At 38.8% G+C, this 19,090-nt stretch overlaps 1 protein-coding gene across 3 annotated transcripts; it reads left to right on the top strand.

The window, feature by feature from the left end:
• The first annotated feature begins 3,003 nt into the window (after positions 1-3,003).
• LOC131679182 (serine protease inhibitor 28Dc-like) lies at positions 3,004-19,006 on the top strand. 3 transcript variants are annotated; one of them, XM_058959833.1, is made up of 4 exons: positions 7,349-7,721; positions 14,291-14,483; positions 17,551-18,019; positions 18,074-19,006. In XM_058959833.1, exons 3-4 carry the CDS (start codon positions 17,565-17,567, stop codon positions 18,993-18,995), a joined length of 1,377 nt encoding a protein of 458 aa, XP_058815816.1. In that variant the 5' UTR covers positions 7,349-7,721; positions 14,291-14,483; positions 17,551-17,564; the 3' UTR covers positions 18,996-19,006. The 3 variants fall into 3 exon arrangements, with proteins under 3 accessions (XP_058815817.1, XP_058815816.1, XP_058815815.1); XM_058959834.1 differs by lacking the exons at positions 7,349-7,721; positions 14,291-14,483 and adding an exon at positions 3,004-3,206; XM_058959832.1 differs by lacking the exon at positions 14,291-14,483 and having other exon boundaries at positions 7,350-7,721.
• The last annotated feature ends 84 nt before the right edge of the window (positions 19,007-19,090 follow it).

Genomic DNA, 19,090 nt, shown 5'->3' with positions numbered 1-19,090 from the left:
ATTTTTTCCAAAATGTAAACACAACTGTTGAATTTGTAGATCTAGGTCACCAACAGTCATTCAAAGTCTCTTTGGCCACACTGGCCACCATCGACGGATCCGGAAGCATCCAAATTCAGAATAACGGTTATATTGGTTTCTCGAAAATGGCTAGACCGATTTGATCAACTTAGTCTCAAATGAAAGGTGTTGCGTCCCCGGAAACTGATATTAAATTCCATCTCCATCCGACTTCCGGCTCCGGAGTTACGGGTTGTGGAGTGCGATCACATAGAAAACTCCGATTCAAACCGATACCGCGATGAATGCAAAAAGGTGCTCTTATATATACTTACCAAGTGTAATAAGAATGAAAGACATTTCCATAATGTTATATTGTACGAACCAGCCATTAAATCATAGTTTTGAGAAATGAGAACGGCACAATTGCACCTCTAGGTGGATTAAAACAGGTTTTTCAATTTAATATTAATGTAGCTGTTTTTTCTTTTACAAAATTTTAGAACTAGAATAGTGATTTTTTTCTTGTATATTTGTCATGTCATAAGAATAAAATGTAATATATTCATTTTAAAGCTTTTAATGAATATAAACACCGCAAACATTCACGTGTTCATGATTGAGAAAGGCACAATTGCACCGCTAGGTGGATTAAAACAGGTTTTTTCAGTTCAATATTACCGTGGCTGTTTTTTCTTTTACAAAATTTTAGAACTCGAATAATGATTTCTTTTCTTGTATATTTGTCATGTCATGTATAATAATAAAATATAATATATGCATTTGAAAGCTTTTAATGAACGCAAACATTCTCGTGTTCATGATTGAGAAAGGTACAATTTCACCGCTAGGTGGATTAAAACAGGTTTTTTTTTCCTGTGAATGCAGATAGCCTTATCGTTGCCCCGAAGTAGTTTATCCAATAACTTTCACATTATTGTTGTTATTGAAGAAAGGTCAAAACCACTCACGCGCATTCCGCGGTATAAATAGATTATCTTCCAATAATAATATCCAGTCAACAGAATAAAAAAATTCGATATGTGCGCGAACCCATCTGATGTTTTGTGCACAAGAGCAATTTTTCAAAAAGACTTAGAAATTTTTGCATGATTTACTTTAAAAAAAATTGTGATCGATTACCGTATTTAGTACAACAAAACATACGTCAAAACGGATTTCGCGTAACTCCCAGATCAAAAGTTCTAGTCGGCTACCAGAAAAGGAATGGTTCAGGACAAGTTTAAGCAGAAAAAGTTGTGAAAGTTTTAAAAAAAGTCTTGGTTTGGTAAGCGATTTGTACATGTGGCCGGAAAAGTGAAGTTTTTGTGATAATTGGTACCATCAATCACTATATTTATGGCAATAAATGGTTGCAAAAAGGTTTGTTACCTATTTTGAAGAAACACAGTCGTTCGTACTATTATGACCAGACCTATATTCCTGTCACTTCGAAAAATGGCACAGGAACAATATTCATCCAACAACGTGCAAGATGTACCCAAGGACGAAAACGATCCGTACACGCCAGAGTGGCGTTCAATTGAAAAATATTGGTGAAAGACCTCAATTTTAACAAAAGTATGAAAATAGTTGGAAATGAGAATCAATAATAATAGGATATTTTTCTTCTGGATGGAAAGCTTCCCCCTCTTTACCTGTCGGCTGGAGCCACCTATTATTAAGGGTTAAAATTAATAAAATGCAATCAATTATCTAGCTGTATGCCCATACCTATTGAATGTTTATTGACAATTTGAACCGTAGGGATCATTCGTCAAAACTCAGTAAACGGGTTTGAAATTGAGAAAATATTCCGCCAATGATTTTATTTTTAAACGAATTGAAAACTTCAAAGCAGCATAAAATTTCCATAATATTTGGCATCATTAGCTTCTCATCTATCCGTCCGGACTCGTGACGCGATCGTGACCATCATCGATGCGATAGTGCTTTCCGTATTGGTACTGCCTTTAACTATACTCTGCCTGACCGCTAGACAGACGTGCAGAATTGATCGCCTGACCAACCAGCAGGCTATGAGCCTCGCTATCAGCGCGCGCACACGCCGTTCTTTGAGGCGGGATTCGTCGCAGTCAGTGGTGCGGGATTTCCGGTTATTTTTCAACTCCGATCGCACCCAGCCGGGGCCAATGGTAATTTGTCGTGTTATTCACATTCGCCAGCCGTTTTTGCAAACGAAACGATGGTTTTTGTCACCCAGGGTGTTCCACTGCCTGCTGTGGGCTAATGTTCGCGGTATGAATCATTCGCTCATTTGAATAGGTGCCATTCAACATGGCTTTCTGCGGCTGCGGAATAGCACAGTTTTGGGACATTTTTCATTCCGCACGTGACAGTGCAGCATTTGTTTGGCAATGACGTTTGGTGTGGTGAAGACTTCGTAATGAGTGAGCCGGAACGGAGCACGGTTTTCTCTCTTTATGCGTATTGACCATATTTGCGGAGTAAGGCAGCGCTTAAACGATTCGTTGATGGTACGAAGTGTGAAATTATGCAAATATGGAATAAATAGACAACAATTGGTCTGAATTAGTCGTTTGTTATTTTACTTGAAGGAAGTGATGGTTGCTTTGGATTTTCCGGCAGTAAAATTAGTTAATTTCTTGGGAAAACCATTACCATATTTTACATAACTCAATACAATGAGAGACATTGTCCTAGAAATTTCTGCATGAACAGTTAATTTCACTGTCAAGTTAATACAATTAACCCAATTGTCGAGTATACATATGTATAGACTGCAATCATTGCGCTACGATGATCGACTCGAGCAGCAAACATTCGAATCATGGCCAGATAAAAACCAGCTGACATTCTACACCATTAGTCACTACGACGAGTTGCTGACGCAGGTGACCCTTAATGGAGGATGTTAATTGAAGGAATGGTGACTTGAAATGGAATTTATTCTAAACCATTTTTAATGATCAGTATTCTGTTGTGTTTATTTCCTTCGCCAGTTCAGTGGTTAGTGATGCCACATACTCGGTTCGTCACATGTTGTAGTTGGACATATGTCACTTATTGTGTAGGGCTCGGTACTCGCGATAGACATTTGCTGGTGCGGATTTGTTCCTGGTTGGTTTTGAATTACGCGGGACCGAACTTTTTACGTCCGTCTAAGTATTGAATAAGTGTCGCTTGGTTATGATTGCATTCTAACTATTCTTAAGACAAACCAGGTGAGATTCACTAACATTATAGTGCGACTTGTGAGCTCAAAATGATAGGTATTTGAAGGATCTGTGTGATGGTGAGCAATAAGCTGCGGCATACTGCTGAAAATTAATGTATGAGTACACGTAAAGTACATTACTAACCAGCTCCTAACCAACCAATTAAAAACGAATTTGTCCTTGGATTTTTAAAATTGGTTACAGTAACATACTAGGTGTGTGCATTTTGCAAAATAATTCCTCCACCTTTGGCTGTGATCGACTAGGAGGTTGATAACAGTCTATTATCCGGACAAAACCAGCTTAGAGGCCATGTGGCATTCGGCAGGTTGAGGTAACTCAGCCAAGGATCGATCCTGGGTTCCTGATCCCATGTCGTATGAGGCGTATGAAAACAGGAGTCTTCAAGTCAAGGTGTTTCTCCGTGCTTAGGACTGAATGGCTGGCAGGACTAAAATATGACAGTCGCGAGTCTTATCCTTGCTGGGTTACGCGAATCTCTGATACAGTGGACGTTTGTTTATTCGTAAATCGTGGGATTCAAATGTTGGCCATGTTGTTTATGCCAATTTCGGGCTTTGCTATAGGCGATTATATGCCAACGTGGTTGGTATCTTCTGGTTGCTGTACAAGCTGATGATGAAATGTGTAGTGATCGAGTTCGGTTAGAGTAGCACAAATTAATCTTCTGCATAAACTATGAATCTATCTCGCCTAGTGCTGGAAGGAAAAGTTTCCACAGCTTTGATTCAAGAATCGTTCTTCCATAAAGGAATGTTCTACATTGAAAAGCTACTTAACCCCGTGTTCGTAGCTTTCAACAAAAATGGCAATGCAAATACACGTGAAATGCCTCGTGCATATGTACTTGCGAATAGTGTTATTGACGCATGCTTTATATACAACATCACGACCCACGATATTTGTGCTGTCGCGGTCAATATGACCGTTAATAACATAAACAAGAAGTACCGTCAAGCGGGGTACTTCTTGTTTATGTACTTGCAACAATTTTTCAACTTCAAAGCTGTATAACTAAAAATGCTGAAACTTAAGAATAATATTCAACACGTACAATCGCTGATGGGAGTATGAAGAATACTAAATGGTACTTATCAAATCAAAGTATAATTCTCTGTTTTCAGGATGGCCAAAAATTATGCCTGTTGCAAATAATCCCGCATATGAGGTAGCTTGCAATACATGAATTTCATTGAAGTATAATGCAGTATATTTTTGTTTACCTCTACTACATTGACCAAATGTACTATAATTTGGACGTTTAATCACAGACTAACAGACATAACGCTTTAAAACAATTCTTCGTCCGCTTTAACGGTCATTTTAAATAATTTAGATACGACTATAGCCGCATTTGAGATTATGGCGCCACTGATATATGCGCAAGCATACGAAGATAGACCACTAGGAAAAAAAGCCAGAGGAATAACCCTATTGCCAATGAGTGGTTGGGATCATGCATAAAAGGTGGTGCTAGTTTTCTAGTAAAATTCGCAGATCGATATTTTTTGTGCCTGTTAGTCTGTGATTTGATTTAATTTTATTTAATTTATTTAATTTTATTTTATTTTATTTAAAATTTATACCCATTTCGTTTACAAACAACAATGTTTTTGAACAGCTGTAACATTCGCTTTTTTCCAGGAATTCGCAGGAAAGGCAAACTATTGGGGCTTTAATACTTCATTTCAGAAGTAATAGTTGCAAGTATCATCCATAGAACTGAGGTTATCACAATTAACGTGATTAGATTCCCATGGAACAGTCCTGCCAGGGATGGTTTCAGTGAACGGCAAAAACTAAATTATACTATATCTTTGGTGTCCTAAAATATTGCAAATGTTAGAAAAATCCATTTGAGAATAGGATGCATATAGGATAGGAAATAGGAAATTGAGCATTTTCTAGTAGGGGAACATGGGGAGACTTGACCAACGGCAAAATTCTATTTTTGGCTGTGGCGTATTCTATTCGATTCTTAAAATTTGTTCAAAAATCTTTTTATACTTGTTTCGATCCCTTAAGGTAATTTTAAAAGTTTGGAATGAAAAATCCTTTCCTTACAGAAAATATTGCGTGATTATATGATGTAATTTTTTATCAAACTTCGTATGGACATATCTACTAGACTACTAATGACTATTAATGTACTAATATAGGACTTAATCCTTCTTAATCCTTCTTAATCCTTGTGAAATAGTGAAATGATTTTACATAAATTGGAACATTGGAATAGTTATTAATAGAATTTGCATGACATTGAACGTAATGTTGGGGAGACTTGACCAAGTGGCAATTAGCTGAAGAAAGATGCAAAATTCCTGATATTTATTATGCTATGGTATCTACTGTTAATGTTAATCACGCCATAAAAAAATCCCACCTCAAACATAAGTCTTTATATTTTAGTATTAATAAAAAAGTTAGCAACAGTAGGACTGATTTCGTACAGTTAATCTTTAAAAAGAAATGCATTAAAAAATCGAAATTTATCGAATGCAACCGTTTTTTACAGCTATCTAAGGACCTGGACAATATGGAAAAAATAATTACAGTATGTTTTATGTCATTATTTTTTGTTATTATTTTTCAAAATTCATCACAGTCACAGAATAGCTTCTGTAACTTTTCAAAAATTAAATTAAAAATTCTGCAAAAAATCATGAAGACGCACAATAACTTTGCACATTATATCTCAATGACTTTTGTGGGATTGAAGGCTTTTTTTAGAGATTTATGCAGTTTTAGCTGAAAACCTGGTCAAGTCTCCCCATGTTCTCCTACTGCTAGAGAAGCAAGTTCGCGTAAAGACGACTTCCTGGTACTGTTCTGTATTTGAGGAGCATTTTCATATTCTGTTTTGGGGTTAAACCTTTAAAATGTGATTTAAAATGCGACACACTGCCTATGCGACATAATATCCCAACATCAGTGTGCGTCATAAGATCTCGGAGATTATGACCCAGCACCTTTTTTTGGTCATTGTGACACAATAATTGTTTCGGATCTTTTGGCGCATTATTGTTTTCGGATATAATGACGCACCCTTGTGTGTCATAATGTCCCGGACATTGTGACGCGCCAATCTTCGGACATTATGATCTCGGACATCATGACATGGTGCCGAACATGGCAATGTAATCGAATTGATACCCTCTAGCGAGAAGTAGGGTAGACAAGCCCTTATTCATCTCATTAGTCAGGATGTCACTATTTCGTTGATAACTCGACTTAGAGTGACAGGATTGCGCTCAAATAGGTATCATCATCTTTACTTCGTTTCTAAGAAGCAGTACAGTTAAAATTTTTGCCTGGAAAATGTAAAATGCTCACGTTTTAGCGAAGCGAAAAGTTCACTACAACGTACCCTTATGCATCTTACCATTTGAGCTAATGCGTTGAATAGAGATAGCAGATGCTGCTCTAACTAATATGTTCAAATGGGTGGTATGAATAGAGGTGCTAAGATGAATTAGGGAACAGTAACCCTACGGAAATAACTTTGTGGGCTTTGTGTATGCTAATTTACAATAGGTATGCATTCAAAATGCTAATATAAAGCAAGGAATAGCTGAAAGGCAAATACAATATTTTTAATGCTTGGTTGTAACCTGGATAGTGTTGAATATGTATAGCCACAGCCACGATTCACGCTGTTGATTTTGATCACGGTATCACGACGATACGTTGTGCCGGCGCCGACGGAAAACTACCAAACTCCGCGGATCCAAGCAATGAACTGAAAGGATGTTAGTTTACAGTTATGAATTATTTTTCTGAAGAAATCGATTATATACATAAATCCACATATTTTGATAATAATTATTGTTATATTACCTGATCTAGAAAGCTGACACAATGTGTTGAATGAAACCCTAATCGCTATGAGACGAAAGCAGGTATAAACCCTATCTAGTGAAAAATTCAAATTCTGCCTTTTTCCATTCATACAGCATTTGAATTCGTTCTGGTTCAAATGCTTTCCAAACATACAAAGCATGATCCGTATCAGTGAGCAGTGTTGTTTATATTATTGCACCCTGGCGGCGGCCGTGCCGTTACGATCGTTTAATTTCAATTCTCGAAAGTGCTGTAAAACCGAGCTTTGTCGTTAGTCCGGTGCCGGGGCTGTCGGTGTTAGTGAAGCTATCTGGCACTGTTTTTCTTCATCACCATCGCCACTTCCAGTTGCAGTCGTCCTAACCGTTCTGAAACAAGTGGTGGTCTGTTTTGTTGTGTGTTCTCAATTCGTCAACTTATTAGGACTGTCAGCTTGAAAGTTTAAATCCATAGCTCGTTAGTGACAACGGAGGAGTAGGATTAAGGCCGGCAATGACAGTACAGTTACTTCAAGTTGGTGGTTATCTATAAGCTGTGATTGTTGCAACATTCGAGTAGGAAAGGCGAGACTGACGTCGGCGGTGTTCGGAAATTTCCAAAAGCCGTTGATTTGCAAATTAATACCTCTGTCAAAGCGACTTTTGCGCTGCGGAGAAACAGGTTTGTGAAAAGACATAACTTTATAACAGCAATATGATTACTGGAGGAATGAGGATCTTCCTACATACATGTCTGTGATCTACTGCGCAGGGTACCAAGTCGCTTTGATACCGGCGCAGTATGGAACAAAATGCGATAGTGTAGACTATCAGTTCATAAAAGTACCGTCTGATCGGGCACTAGTTTGTTATGGAAAAACCCGCACAGCAATCAGCAATTGATTGATTGTGGATTGCAAAGAAAATAACAAATTTGCTCTCCTACACCAAAACTGGATTGTTGTGGAATATCCCTAAAGTGCAATCTTTTTGAACATGAGCTTAAATTCGTCTTTTAATCCACGTAGAACAGTAGTATCATAAGATATGTACATGGTTTACGAATATATATTTTTTGTGATACTATCTGTGAACCCCCTCACGGTCATAGAAATACATTGCCGAGAATAGAACTTGTTTCTCACGGTATTTTCATACATGGTTGGTTCTTCGATATTTCCTGATAATTGATTGCTCTGACTTTTCCTTGCTAGCAATAATGGGGCCTAGTTGTATGGCTCCTCATCTTCCATCTTCGACCCTACGACGATCATTACTATGAGAAGCAGGAAGGCCCGTAGCCAGGGTTCTGTTTCGGGAGGGGTTTAAAACTTGGTGCATAAATGTGTTAATTCTGGTTACTAGAGATAGTCACTGGATACTGAATGTAATATTGAACAGTTCTTTAGTTCCAAAACTGACAATATGTTATTTGATACAAGAAAGGTTACTTACTTTTGAATTTGATTTTTATTGATAATTTACAAGTTACTATGTTCACCGTTGGAATTTGCAAAAGGCGTCTGGGGGGCGCCCCTAGCATGAATGAATTAAAGCTGTCCAGCGCAGATTCATACGACATGCGTTACGTCAATTGCCATGGAACAATCTACTGATCCTGCCACCATACGAACACCGTTGTTGGTTGTTGGGACTACACACTTCAGAAGATCGTAGGCACGCGTCACAGGCTACTTTCTTAAGCTTCTTCTGGTTGAATATGATGTTCCCGAACTCCTATCACAAAATAAACTACGCACTAGCCCGTGTCCTCCGTCTTCAAAAGTGCTGCAGAATGAAATGCGCAACACTAACTACGCTGCCAACAGACTGGTATTAGAAATGACCCGTGGGCTCTACCATTATGACGACATCTTCGACTTCGTCATTAGTTCTACACAGTTTCGTAACTGTTTGTTGCCATTATAGGTCACTTTGTTTTAGTTTAGTTTATTGAAACTCAGTATCAGTTGGACTTCAATTATTTAAATACAAATACAAATGCAAGAGAATATCGAAATTCGCTACAATTCTTCTGATCAGGCAGGCGATTTGTAGATGCGGAGAAACAGTTCAACTCCTATTTCACTCAAATTTATAATATTTTCCATTTAAATTATAGTACATTAAAGACTATTTTCGGCAACATTATCAGACAAAAGAGAACAACTAATTATTACTTATATTTTTTATATCATTTGACAGGTTGATTTTCTATGTAATTCTTCCACTAGCTCCTTGAAACTATGGCAAAAGACAGATCAGTAATTTTGCTTGTTAACATGTAAAGTTTGTGCTTGGTTTACAATTTTGCAAAACCATTGGGACCTAAATTAAGCAAATATTATATTTGAGCACACGAAGCTTATGGGTTTTATTTTGGAATTCATGGATTTTTGGACAATATGTGGATATGTTCCAATGAATTAATCTACTAAACTAACCGGAATTTTATCTACTCAGGAAATCTCTTAGTACTGATTACTGTTATCTTCTAATTTACCATAATTTTGTTAAATATAACATTGATGGCACTACTAAAATAACTCCAAACTATAAATATGGGTGAGCTCATTAATTTTAGCATCACACTTGCTTCTCCTGGCCGAAGAGACTTCCTTTTAGATTTCTTTGTTTTTAAATTACTGAAATTCATTCTTGTGAATCCTTGCAATTTTTTGTCAGCGGCAGTGTGCATGGTCTACTGTCTAGTTCCTTCTGGCAGTTGGATTTGCTATGATGCTTGCAGTTACACTTTCCAAGTCAATTCAAACGTGTTGATACTAGTTCGGTATTAATTAGCTCATGTTTTGCCCTTCTCATATAAAGAAAGGCTATGCAATCACTGTAAAAATCGACTTTTTAATCGAGGGCCGGAGGGCCGAGTGTCATACACCATTCGATTCAGTTCGTCGAGATCGGCAAATGTCTGTGTGTGTATGTGTGTGTGTGTCATTTAAACTCACACAATTTTCTCAGAGATGGCTGAACCGATTTTCGCAAACTTAGTTTCATCTGAAAGGTATAACGCTCCCATAAGCTATTGAATTTTTAGTTGATCCGACTTCCGGTTCCGGAGTTACGGGTTGAAGAGTGCGGTCACACAGCAAATTCCCATATAAACTGGTACCACCATGATGTTCAAATGATGTAAAACATATTAAAATAGATGTAATATTACTCTAGTTTTCGGGTCTGGATCACTAATGATCAATCAAAGCAGCTTTGACCACATTGGCCACATATGACGGTTCATGACGCCCCCGGGGAACCCGCCAAGTTCCTAAGCTAATATCACACCCATTCCCCAACGAATTCTCTACCGATTTTTACAAACTTGATTTCAAATGAAAGATACAGTAATTCCATTGACTGCTGCTGATTTTCATTCGGTTCTGACTCTTGCTTCCGGAGTTACAGGGGTGTTAGTAAGGATACACTGTAATTTCCCATAAAAATCGGTACAATCGTAATACCTCAGAGGCTAAAAACTATTGAAATGGTCACCAAATTACTTCTAATCGCAGATTAAGATCACTGATTGCCAATCAAAGATTCTTTGAATATATTGTCCACTATCGACGATTCCGGAAGTCCGGAATTCCGGGCATATTCTACAATTAAAGTCACATCGGTTCTTCGGTGATGACTGAACCGAATTCCGGAATTCCGGGCATATTCTACAATTAAAGTCACATCGGTTCTTCGGTGATGACTGAACCGATTTTCTCAAACCAAGTCTCAAATGGAAGGCAAAATATGCAGTTGAGTATTGCGTCGCCGCGCCTCCCCCCACCCGTCTTGCCCTTACACCTCCCTCCTTCATCACTCCCCTCCCCTTGGACCACCCTCACGCCCGCATTTCCTTCATCCACCCCGTATACCGAAATAAAATGAAAGATTTCTGACGCATCCTCCACCCCCACTCTACTAACCCACCATTCCACCAACATTTCAAAATATAATCACATGAAGATAACATTGAACTCATGCTGATTAAGCTAATTAAATATTATTCTTTTGCCTTTCTCATATAGAAAGGTTATGCAATTGCTCCAAAAGCCGACTTTCTAACCGAGGCCAGGAGGGCCGAGTCTCATATAACATTCGACTCAGTTCGCCGAGATCGCAAAATATCTGTGTGTATGTATGTGCGTATGTATGCATGTATGTATGTTTGTATGTATGTATGTTTTTTTTAGAGAGTGGTAAAAAAAATGTTCAAAAACCCCAATGTCTCAGGAAACGGGTTTGGGCTGCCATCACCCGACCCGCTAAAAACCACTGCTCTTGCCCAGAACCTGATTCCTCCCCGGCACTACCTTACGGCATTACTTCGGGGAGGGGTTTTTACACTCTAATTCAACTACTTACTAGTTCGTTTCTTCTGCAGGGTTACAGCCCCACTCCTCTACACACCACCAATTCTCTACCATCCACACAGACTGGCAAGTTCTGCATGGCAGTTGGAAAGCTGGCTGTGAGTCGAGGCTTAGTACTCCTCCCCTACGAGTACAGTCTGGGCGGCAAAGTTCAGACTGTCTAATTCACCTAGCCCTTCGGCTCCCTTGGGCCAGTTAGCACCGCAACTCCCTTCTCGCACCATTCAGCGCCGTTTACTCATTGAGCACCAGACTTGTTCGCGAACTACTCGGTCTAGTCCCCGACGATGGACCTAGCCTACTCCGACGGAGAATTCCCCGGCGAGAGAAGTTCTCCCGAAACCGAGCCAACCAACCAGATGTCGAGGTCAGTTCGGCGATTCCGGTGGAGCAGGGCGTCCGGTTCGCTGATGCCTCGACGCCCTGCGACTGGTGGTATTTCGTCGCGGTCTACTCAGTCTAGTCCCCGGCGGTGGATCTAGCTTACGCCGACGGAGAGTTCCCCGCCGAAGGAGGCTCTCCGATACCGATTCTTCTTTTGTTTTAGCACCACAATTTCTTGAGCCCTTTGGCTTCCTCTCGTTCCGTTTCGCTCTACTTTCCCGATGAGCCATTCAGCTCCCGCCCTCACTTGTTCGCGAACTACTCAGTCTAGTCCCCAACAATGGATCTAGCCTATTCTCCTGCAACCGAGCGGTAGCTTTCTCCTGATTTCGACGTTCGTTTTTGTGAGCCATTTAGCTCTCCGCGTCGTCCCGATCTACTCGATCTAGTCCCCGGCGGTGGATCTAGCCTACTCAACGGGCCATACAGTAAGTGCTGAGGTCTATCCGGCGATTCCGGTTGGGGCGTAGCTTCCGGTTCACCAGCGCCCCAACGACCCACTGCTAGCTCTGCGACGCGGTCTACTCGGTCTAATCTCCAGCGGTGGATCTAGCCTACCCACGAGCTACCCGGTAGGATGTCGAAAAAAAAAATGAATCACGCAGGAAAGTCAATTTTTTAAAACTCTGGTTAGGACAACCGAGTCGGTCAAATTGGTGCCCGGTCATTTGATTAAGAGCCATTTGGCCGAATGCTGTTTGGCCGATCGCTATTTTGCGGACTGAAGCTCGTCTTACCAAATATCATTGGAGCAACAGGTTTTGACGAAAGAGTAATTCTTACAAAATGCTCATTCTATTTAACTGAATAACCACAATAACAATAACAAATACATAGATGCGACCTAATTAGTAACGAATATGATCTGTTTGTCTTGAATACTACTTATTTATTCTCGTATTTACAATATTTGTTATTATTGGTCTAAACATTCTGTGGATATTCTCCTTCTTTTTATCATGAGTTGTTCTTTCAATACATTACATTTATTTTTACACGAAAATTGAGCAATATTACCTATATCCCTAACAGAGCTCCTTGGGGTCATCAGATTTCAGAAAGATAGAGGAAGATGTTTGGCATAAGCAATTTATACTTACGTTAGGCATAAACACATTACTACGATAAACATAATTCACAAAAAACGAAAATAATCGCATAGTTAGAAAAACCTATTTTATGCTTTATAATAGGTTTAACTCATATAAGTTTAACGAGAGACTGCAAAATTAACAAAAATGTTCAAATATTCTCAAATTCTGAGTTTATGTTTCTATTTTGAAGTAGAATACTTCTAACGTTTCAATATAGGGGTCCCTTTTCAAAATTTTTTGCCGGAATTTTACCCGATTTTTTAAACGTGAATATCTGCCGTTGTACTGAATGGAAAAATAAGATTATTACGCTATCTGATTGGAAATATGTACAACAATTTTGTATCCAATTCGGTAGTATGTACAATTACTAAAAATAGCGGAAATAATGGATTATTTGAAAGTAGTAATTATCTGATCCATGATTGGTCGGTACAATTCGCTCAAAAAGCAAGCGTTGCTGGGATTGCCTCTTTTTCATCGAATGAACTGTGACGCGTAGAAAAAGGGAACACAAGAAAAATTCGTTAGTTTGTGTTCTGACGTTGTAAGCGTAGCAGCTGCTGCTCACATTCTTTGATGGTAGGTAATAGATACCATGATTGCCGCCAGGCGCTGATAGCATTTCATTCTAATGATGAAATGACGTGCCAGTTTCAAGCATACACGGAAGATACAATGATGACACACCACAGAAAAAGCAGAAAGCTCTTTTTTCAGAGCTGAATAAATGGATTGGCGATGCGGTGGTTCAGTGCGAGAACCGCGCTCTCTTGTTCTTTAACCCTTGTGAAGGCAAGCTAAAATCCTAACATTAAAGGGCAAGCCGGGCCTCTCAGGCCCGTCTAAATTCAAGCTCCTTTTTGCCGTTCTCATATAGAAAGGTTATGCAATTGGTCGAAATTTCGACTTTTTAATCGAGACCCGCAGGGCCGAATCTCTTATACCATTCGACTCAGTTCGTCGAGATCGTAAAATGTCTGTATGTGTGTGTGTATGTTTGTATGTATGTATGGATGTATGTATGTGGCAAACAATCTCACCGATTTTTCTCAGAGGTGGCTGGACTGATTTGTACAAATTTAGTCTCAAATGAAATGTACAGCCTTCCCATCGGTCGCTATTGATTTTTTTATTGATCCGACTTTCGGATCTGGAGTTACGTGTTGAAGAGTACAATTACATAGCAAATTTCCATAGAAACTGATACCACCATGATGTCCAAATGATGCAATATATATTAAAATATGTGCAACATTACTTGGCTTTGCATGTCTAGATCATTAATGACCCACCGAAGGCACTTCGACCACATTGGCCAACTATGGCGGTTCTTGATGCCCCGGGGGAACTTACCAAGTTCCTAAGATAATGTCATACCTATTTCTCAGCGAATTCTTTACAGATTTTTGCAAACTTGGTTCCAAATGAAAGGTACAACGTTCCCATTGGCTGTTGTTGAATTTCTAATTGATTCGACTTCCGGTTCCGGAATTACAGGATGATGAGTACGAACACGCAGCAAATCCCGATTTCAGCGTATAAGGCGATGGATGTAAAAAGCTCAAATTTTTTTTCCAAAAGGTGAGTACTCGGAAGATCACGTCGAATGTCGATTGGTTCTGAGCTCCATTTCGTTTGAACACGACTAATAAATGTTTCTGGGTTGCTATTAATTTCTTCTGATGCATAACCGGAGTACATATTCAGATTTTTCTTCCGAGTCTGCATCAGATTCATCGACGGAAGCAATATCATTCACACATTCTTCCTCGCTTTGCAAATCAGTTTCGGAAGCGTCTGCTGTTGAATTTGCTCGAATTTCTTCCATTATTTCAGATTCTTTGAGACGATTGAAAACATGTGCATATCGTCTTATAGCCATTTCAACTTTTTGTTGCTTTTAGATCCTACAATTTGAATAATTACGACGACTATAACACAAAGAATACACAACAAAAATAGACAATAACGACAGAGTTTGGTTATGTTGTATCCAAATAATTGTCAAGTAGACCACAATGGGTGAAATAAAAGTATTTACCCAAAAAAATATGACACACGTCATTATCGTATGCTATTTTTACATTTCCTATAAAAGAAATGTATAGAATTCGCTCAAACTTTCAAAAAAATTTTTATAAGAAAAGGTAAAAAGATAAAATCAATAAAAACATGAAAAAATTCCTGCTAATATGAAGCTGAACTCATCAAAATGTTTTTTTTTCAGATAAATATTGATGTATAAAACCCGTGGTATTCCTAGTAAATATTGCATGCACACCAGGCCTGCCAGGCCCGGCTTGCCTTTTTGTGCATGTAAACAATTCAAACATAGCTGCGCATCACTCCATAGATGAAAATTTCACAATTCTTTATTTTTGTTATAGATTTCAAAGCTACTTATCAAAATTTCCATGCCCAAGCTTATACTGCATACACATTTTTTTGTAACTAAAAAATTGTAACGTGCCGGGCCTCTGGGACCCGGTTGCCTTTTTGAGGGTTAAATTATATGTGGCGTCAGGTGCGTGTACAGATAAATTCACCACGGCACGCGTTCCAGAGTGCACCGTGGTGAATTTATCTGTGTGTTTCCTCTGGCAAGCCGTAGTGCGTACTGGTTGTGTAAAGGAGATGGTGTTGGCTTATCGGATGCTGATATTATTATTTTTGTTGATGATTTGATAGAGTTACTTCGGAAAGTTTATTTACGTGTTTATAAAGCATTTTTAGACTACCAGGGGAAACTTAAAGTACTCGGTCCTCGGAGCAAACGGAGAAAAAGTTTTACGTATCATCATGCTATAAACACATTTTCCATAAAACAGATTAATTGTATCCACATTAAGGCCGGTTTATTTTATGTGCGGCTAAATGACGCAATGTGCATTTTAACTACTTATTTTGTTTGCGAATATCGCGGCTACACAAGGTAAAAGCTCCCTTATTGTGAAAACTCCACTCTAAGGTACCTGCTTGGTTAAGGTTCGAGCATATTATTATTTATGAAAACATGGGGTAAAACGCGCACCTCCTAAGGAAATATGATCATAATTTAGCTATAGAACATTAATCGGGAGAATTTAATAAATATCATTCAACCAACATTTCCCCCTGTAATCGCAATCATAACGCTTTGAAAAATGTTCAAAATTTTAATAATTCACAACAACAACGAGACAAAAAGCTCATTGGACTAACACGTAATTTAGTTTTTTGTCAAGATTTCACAAAAGTGTAGCTTTAAATCGTCTTAGGTTATGCAATTATTAGGTTTTCAAAACAATTGTTCTTTTTTAGATTAGAAAGATGGGTAAGTAATGTCAACGACATTACCGAAAGGAAGTAGCATATATTTTAAGTTGTTAATACGAATGCTGCAATTTTTACTAATTTCTGAAAGGTTTTATTAAAAGAAGTTATTTCGGTATTTCTAATGGAAATAGCGAAATAACGGTACAAGTATATACGATTCTCTACTGTTTCCAACTGAATTGTTTCACTCTCATTAAATGCTATTTTCAGGGTTACCATATGAGGATAAATATGTTGGAATATTTTAGGTTTCGATGTACGTGTACCGATATTTCGGTATTTCCATTAGAAATAACGAAATAGCTGGTTTTAATATAACCTATCAGAAGATAGTCAAAATTGTGGCATTCGCATTAACAGCCTAAAGTGTATTCTACTTCACTCCGGTTATGTCTCTGACATTACCCACCCATCTTTTTTATCTTTACTTATTGTAGAAAAAATTAAGACCCACGGCTCAGTTGTGCTAACGCATTGAGTCGATTAAAAGCTAGATTTAAAAAAATTATTTATATGGAGGACGAGAAAATCAATGTTCGGCTTTAAGAACTGATACCAGTTACTTGCACCGGACCATTAAAAAATTCATATCACATTTGGAAGAAATGGAATTCATTATAAATTTAGGAAGTAATTCGCTGTATTTCAATTGGAGTTTTTGTGGTGAGAAGCTAGATGGACCTTCACACACACATTACATCTTTGCATGTCCATAGTCTTCAATACCATTACATGAATCACAAAAATTGTCAAATTTGTGGCTGCTGTTCTGCTAATATTGACGGCAAAAGCTGCGTCTAGTATTTCAAAATTAACAGCCAGCATCATCGATGAGTTCACACTCGTGACCCGTAAGGTATGTGTACGAGATAGAAATGAACGACCACCAAGACGCTGCTGATTATGAGAAATAATTCACAGCCTAGTGAACAGGCATCCACGCGCAATCGCTAGACACTCGCACGAGATCTGTTTGACAACCATTACCGTTTTACCATTTTTATTGTTGCTTAAATCGGTTAAAAATGCCATAGTTATAAACTTTTCCAATTTGCGGGCTACCCTTGTCGCCTTTTAAATGTTTTTTGTTGTTGTACAACACGGTTTCTTAGTTATAAATGTTGTTTTCAACTAATTTTATACCAGCTTCAAGAAGTTTGAAATGTAAAACGCAAAAATTGGCACCTTCGAGGTTCAATGGCACCCTGCCAAATAAACAGACTGAATATATAAAAAAAGTTCTGATTCCTAGTCTTGGAAATATTTATTCCCAATTCGTATTTTTTAGAAATATTAACTGAAATATTAAAGTTTTTTTTGTTCAATTTTACAGCTCAATGTACTAACATGAATCCAACACTGTGCATTCTCCTCACTGCTACCACCATAGCATCGCTAAGCTATAACGTAGATGCCACGACAAATATAACTTCCATCTTTGTTGGAAAAGATATCGCTCGAGACATTAGCTATGCCCTGACAAACATGGCACGGGATTTATCCGTACATTTGCAAAGTAACACCAGTAAAACAAACATCATTTCACCGCTCAGTATTGGATCCTCGTTGCTGATACTACTGCGAACGGCCAGAGGTACGACACGACTAGAACTACTAAACTTGCTACATCTGAATCGATATCAGAGGAATGATCCGAAAATTCCCAGAAACTTTGGACGGCTGATTCGTGAACTTTTGAGCGATGTTCAAGAAAATACCGTATTGGATGATACTCCGCCATGGTTAGGGGAAAGCAAGTGTGGCGCCATCGATTACGAGTACGAAGATGAGGATGAAGATCCGTAAGTATATTTGAAATCGTTCAATTAATGATATTGAAATTTTTTTTTATTTAGGTATGAAGTTCCACCCCAAGATCCGAATGTCGTTAGACTAGCAAATGCGATTTTCGTTCAAAACGGGATGCTTAATAACTCAAGGCTGGAAAAAGTGATTAAAAATTTGTACCAGAGCACAATAGAAAATCTGAATTTCTTTGAAGCACCAGACAATGCAACTAAACATATAAACAATTGGGCGAACGTGAGTACGAATGGGCGAATTCCGGAAATCATTTCACATCAGCTGGGTCGTGACACAACGATGGTGGTGGCCAATGCCTTATATTTCAAAGCATTTTGGGAAGAAGTGTTCATAGATGGGGCGACTAAGCCGAAAAAGTTCTTCCCAGACGGAGAAAATGGCGAATCCATCGAGGTTCAAATGATGTCCAACTCTGGCTGTTTCCCATACTATTTCTCACAAAGCTTGGACGCTCAAATTATGGGTTTCCCCTATAAAAATCGTACCACTACGATGTATGTCGTGTTACCGAAAAACTCGAACCGAACGAAGCTTCAGCAATTGATGGCAGTGCTGGATGCGCCCACTATGGACGAGCTGATCTCCAACATGTCCATGCGCTCGGCTTCAGTCCTCTTCCCAAAGATGCACGTTTCAAATTCTTTCGACTTGAAGTCGGCTCTGCAAGCTCTTGGTGTTGAGGCAATGTTCACACGAGGCAGAAGCGATTTCTCGTCCCTGAACCCTTCGGCCAAACAGGACAGCCGTAATCTACGAGTGAGCGGAGTCTTACACAAGGTGGACCTGGAGGTAAACGAAGCTGGAACTGAGGGTGGCGCGGTGACGGTTTCCTTGCAGGATAGAATTGCACCCGCGGTGAATTTTAGAGTGATTAGTCCCTTTCTGGTGGCCATCAGACATGATGCCACTAAGCTGCTGCTATTTTATGGTCCCATTTATGACCCGACTGGGTAGTGCTAGTAGTTTATGTTTTTTTCGGATAAAAGGTAATAAATAGTTTAAATAATAATAATACAGTCCCTGGCTATATTCTTAAACGGTGAAAAAAT

The sequence above is a fragment of the Topomyia yanbarensis genome, chromosome 2 (assembly GCF_030247195.1).
Source record: "Topomyia yanbarensis strain Yona2022 chromosome 2, ASM3024719v1, whole genome shotgun sequence".
Lineage (NCBI taxonomy): Eukaryota > Metazoa > Arthropoda > Insecta > Diptera > Culicidae > Topomyia > Topomyia yanbarensis.
The sequence above is the reverse complement of the archived record's forward strand: the minus strand, read 5'-3'. Positions and strand labels throughout refer to the sequence as shown.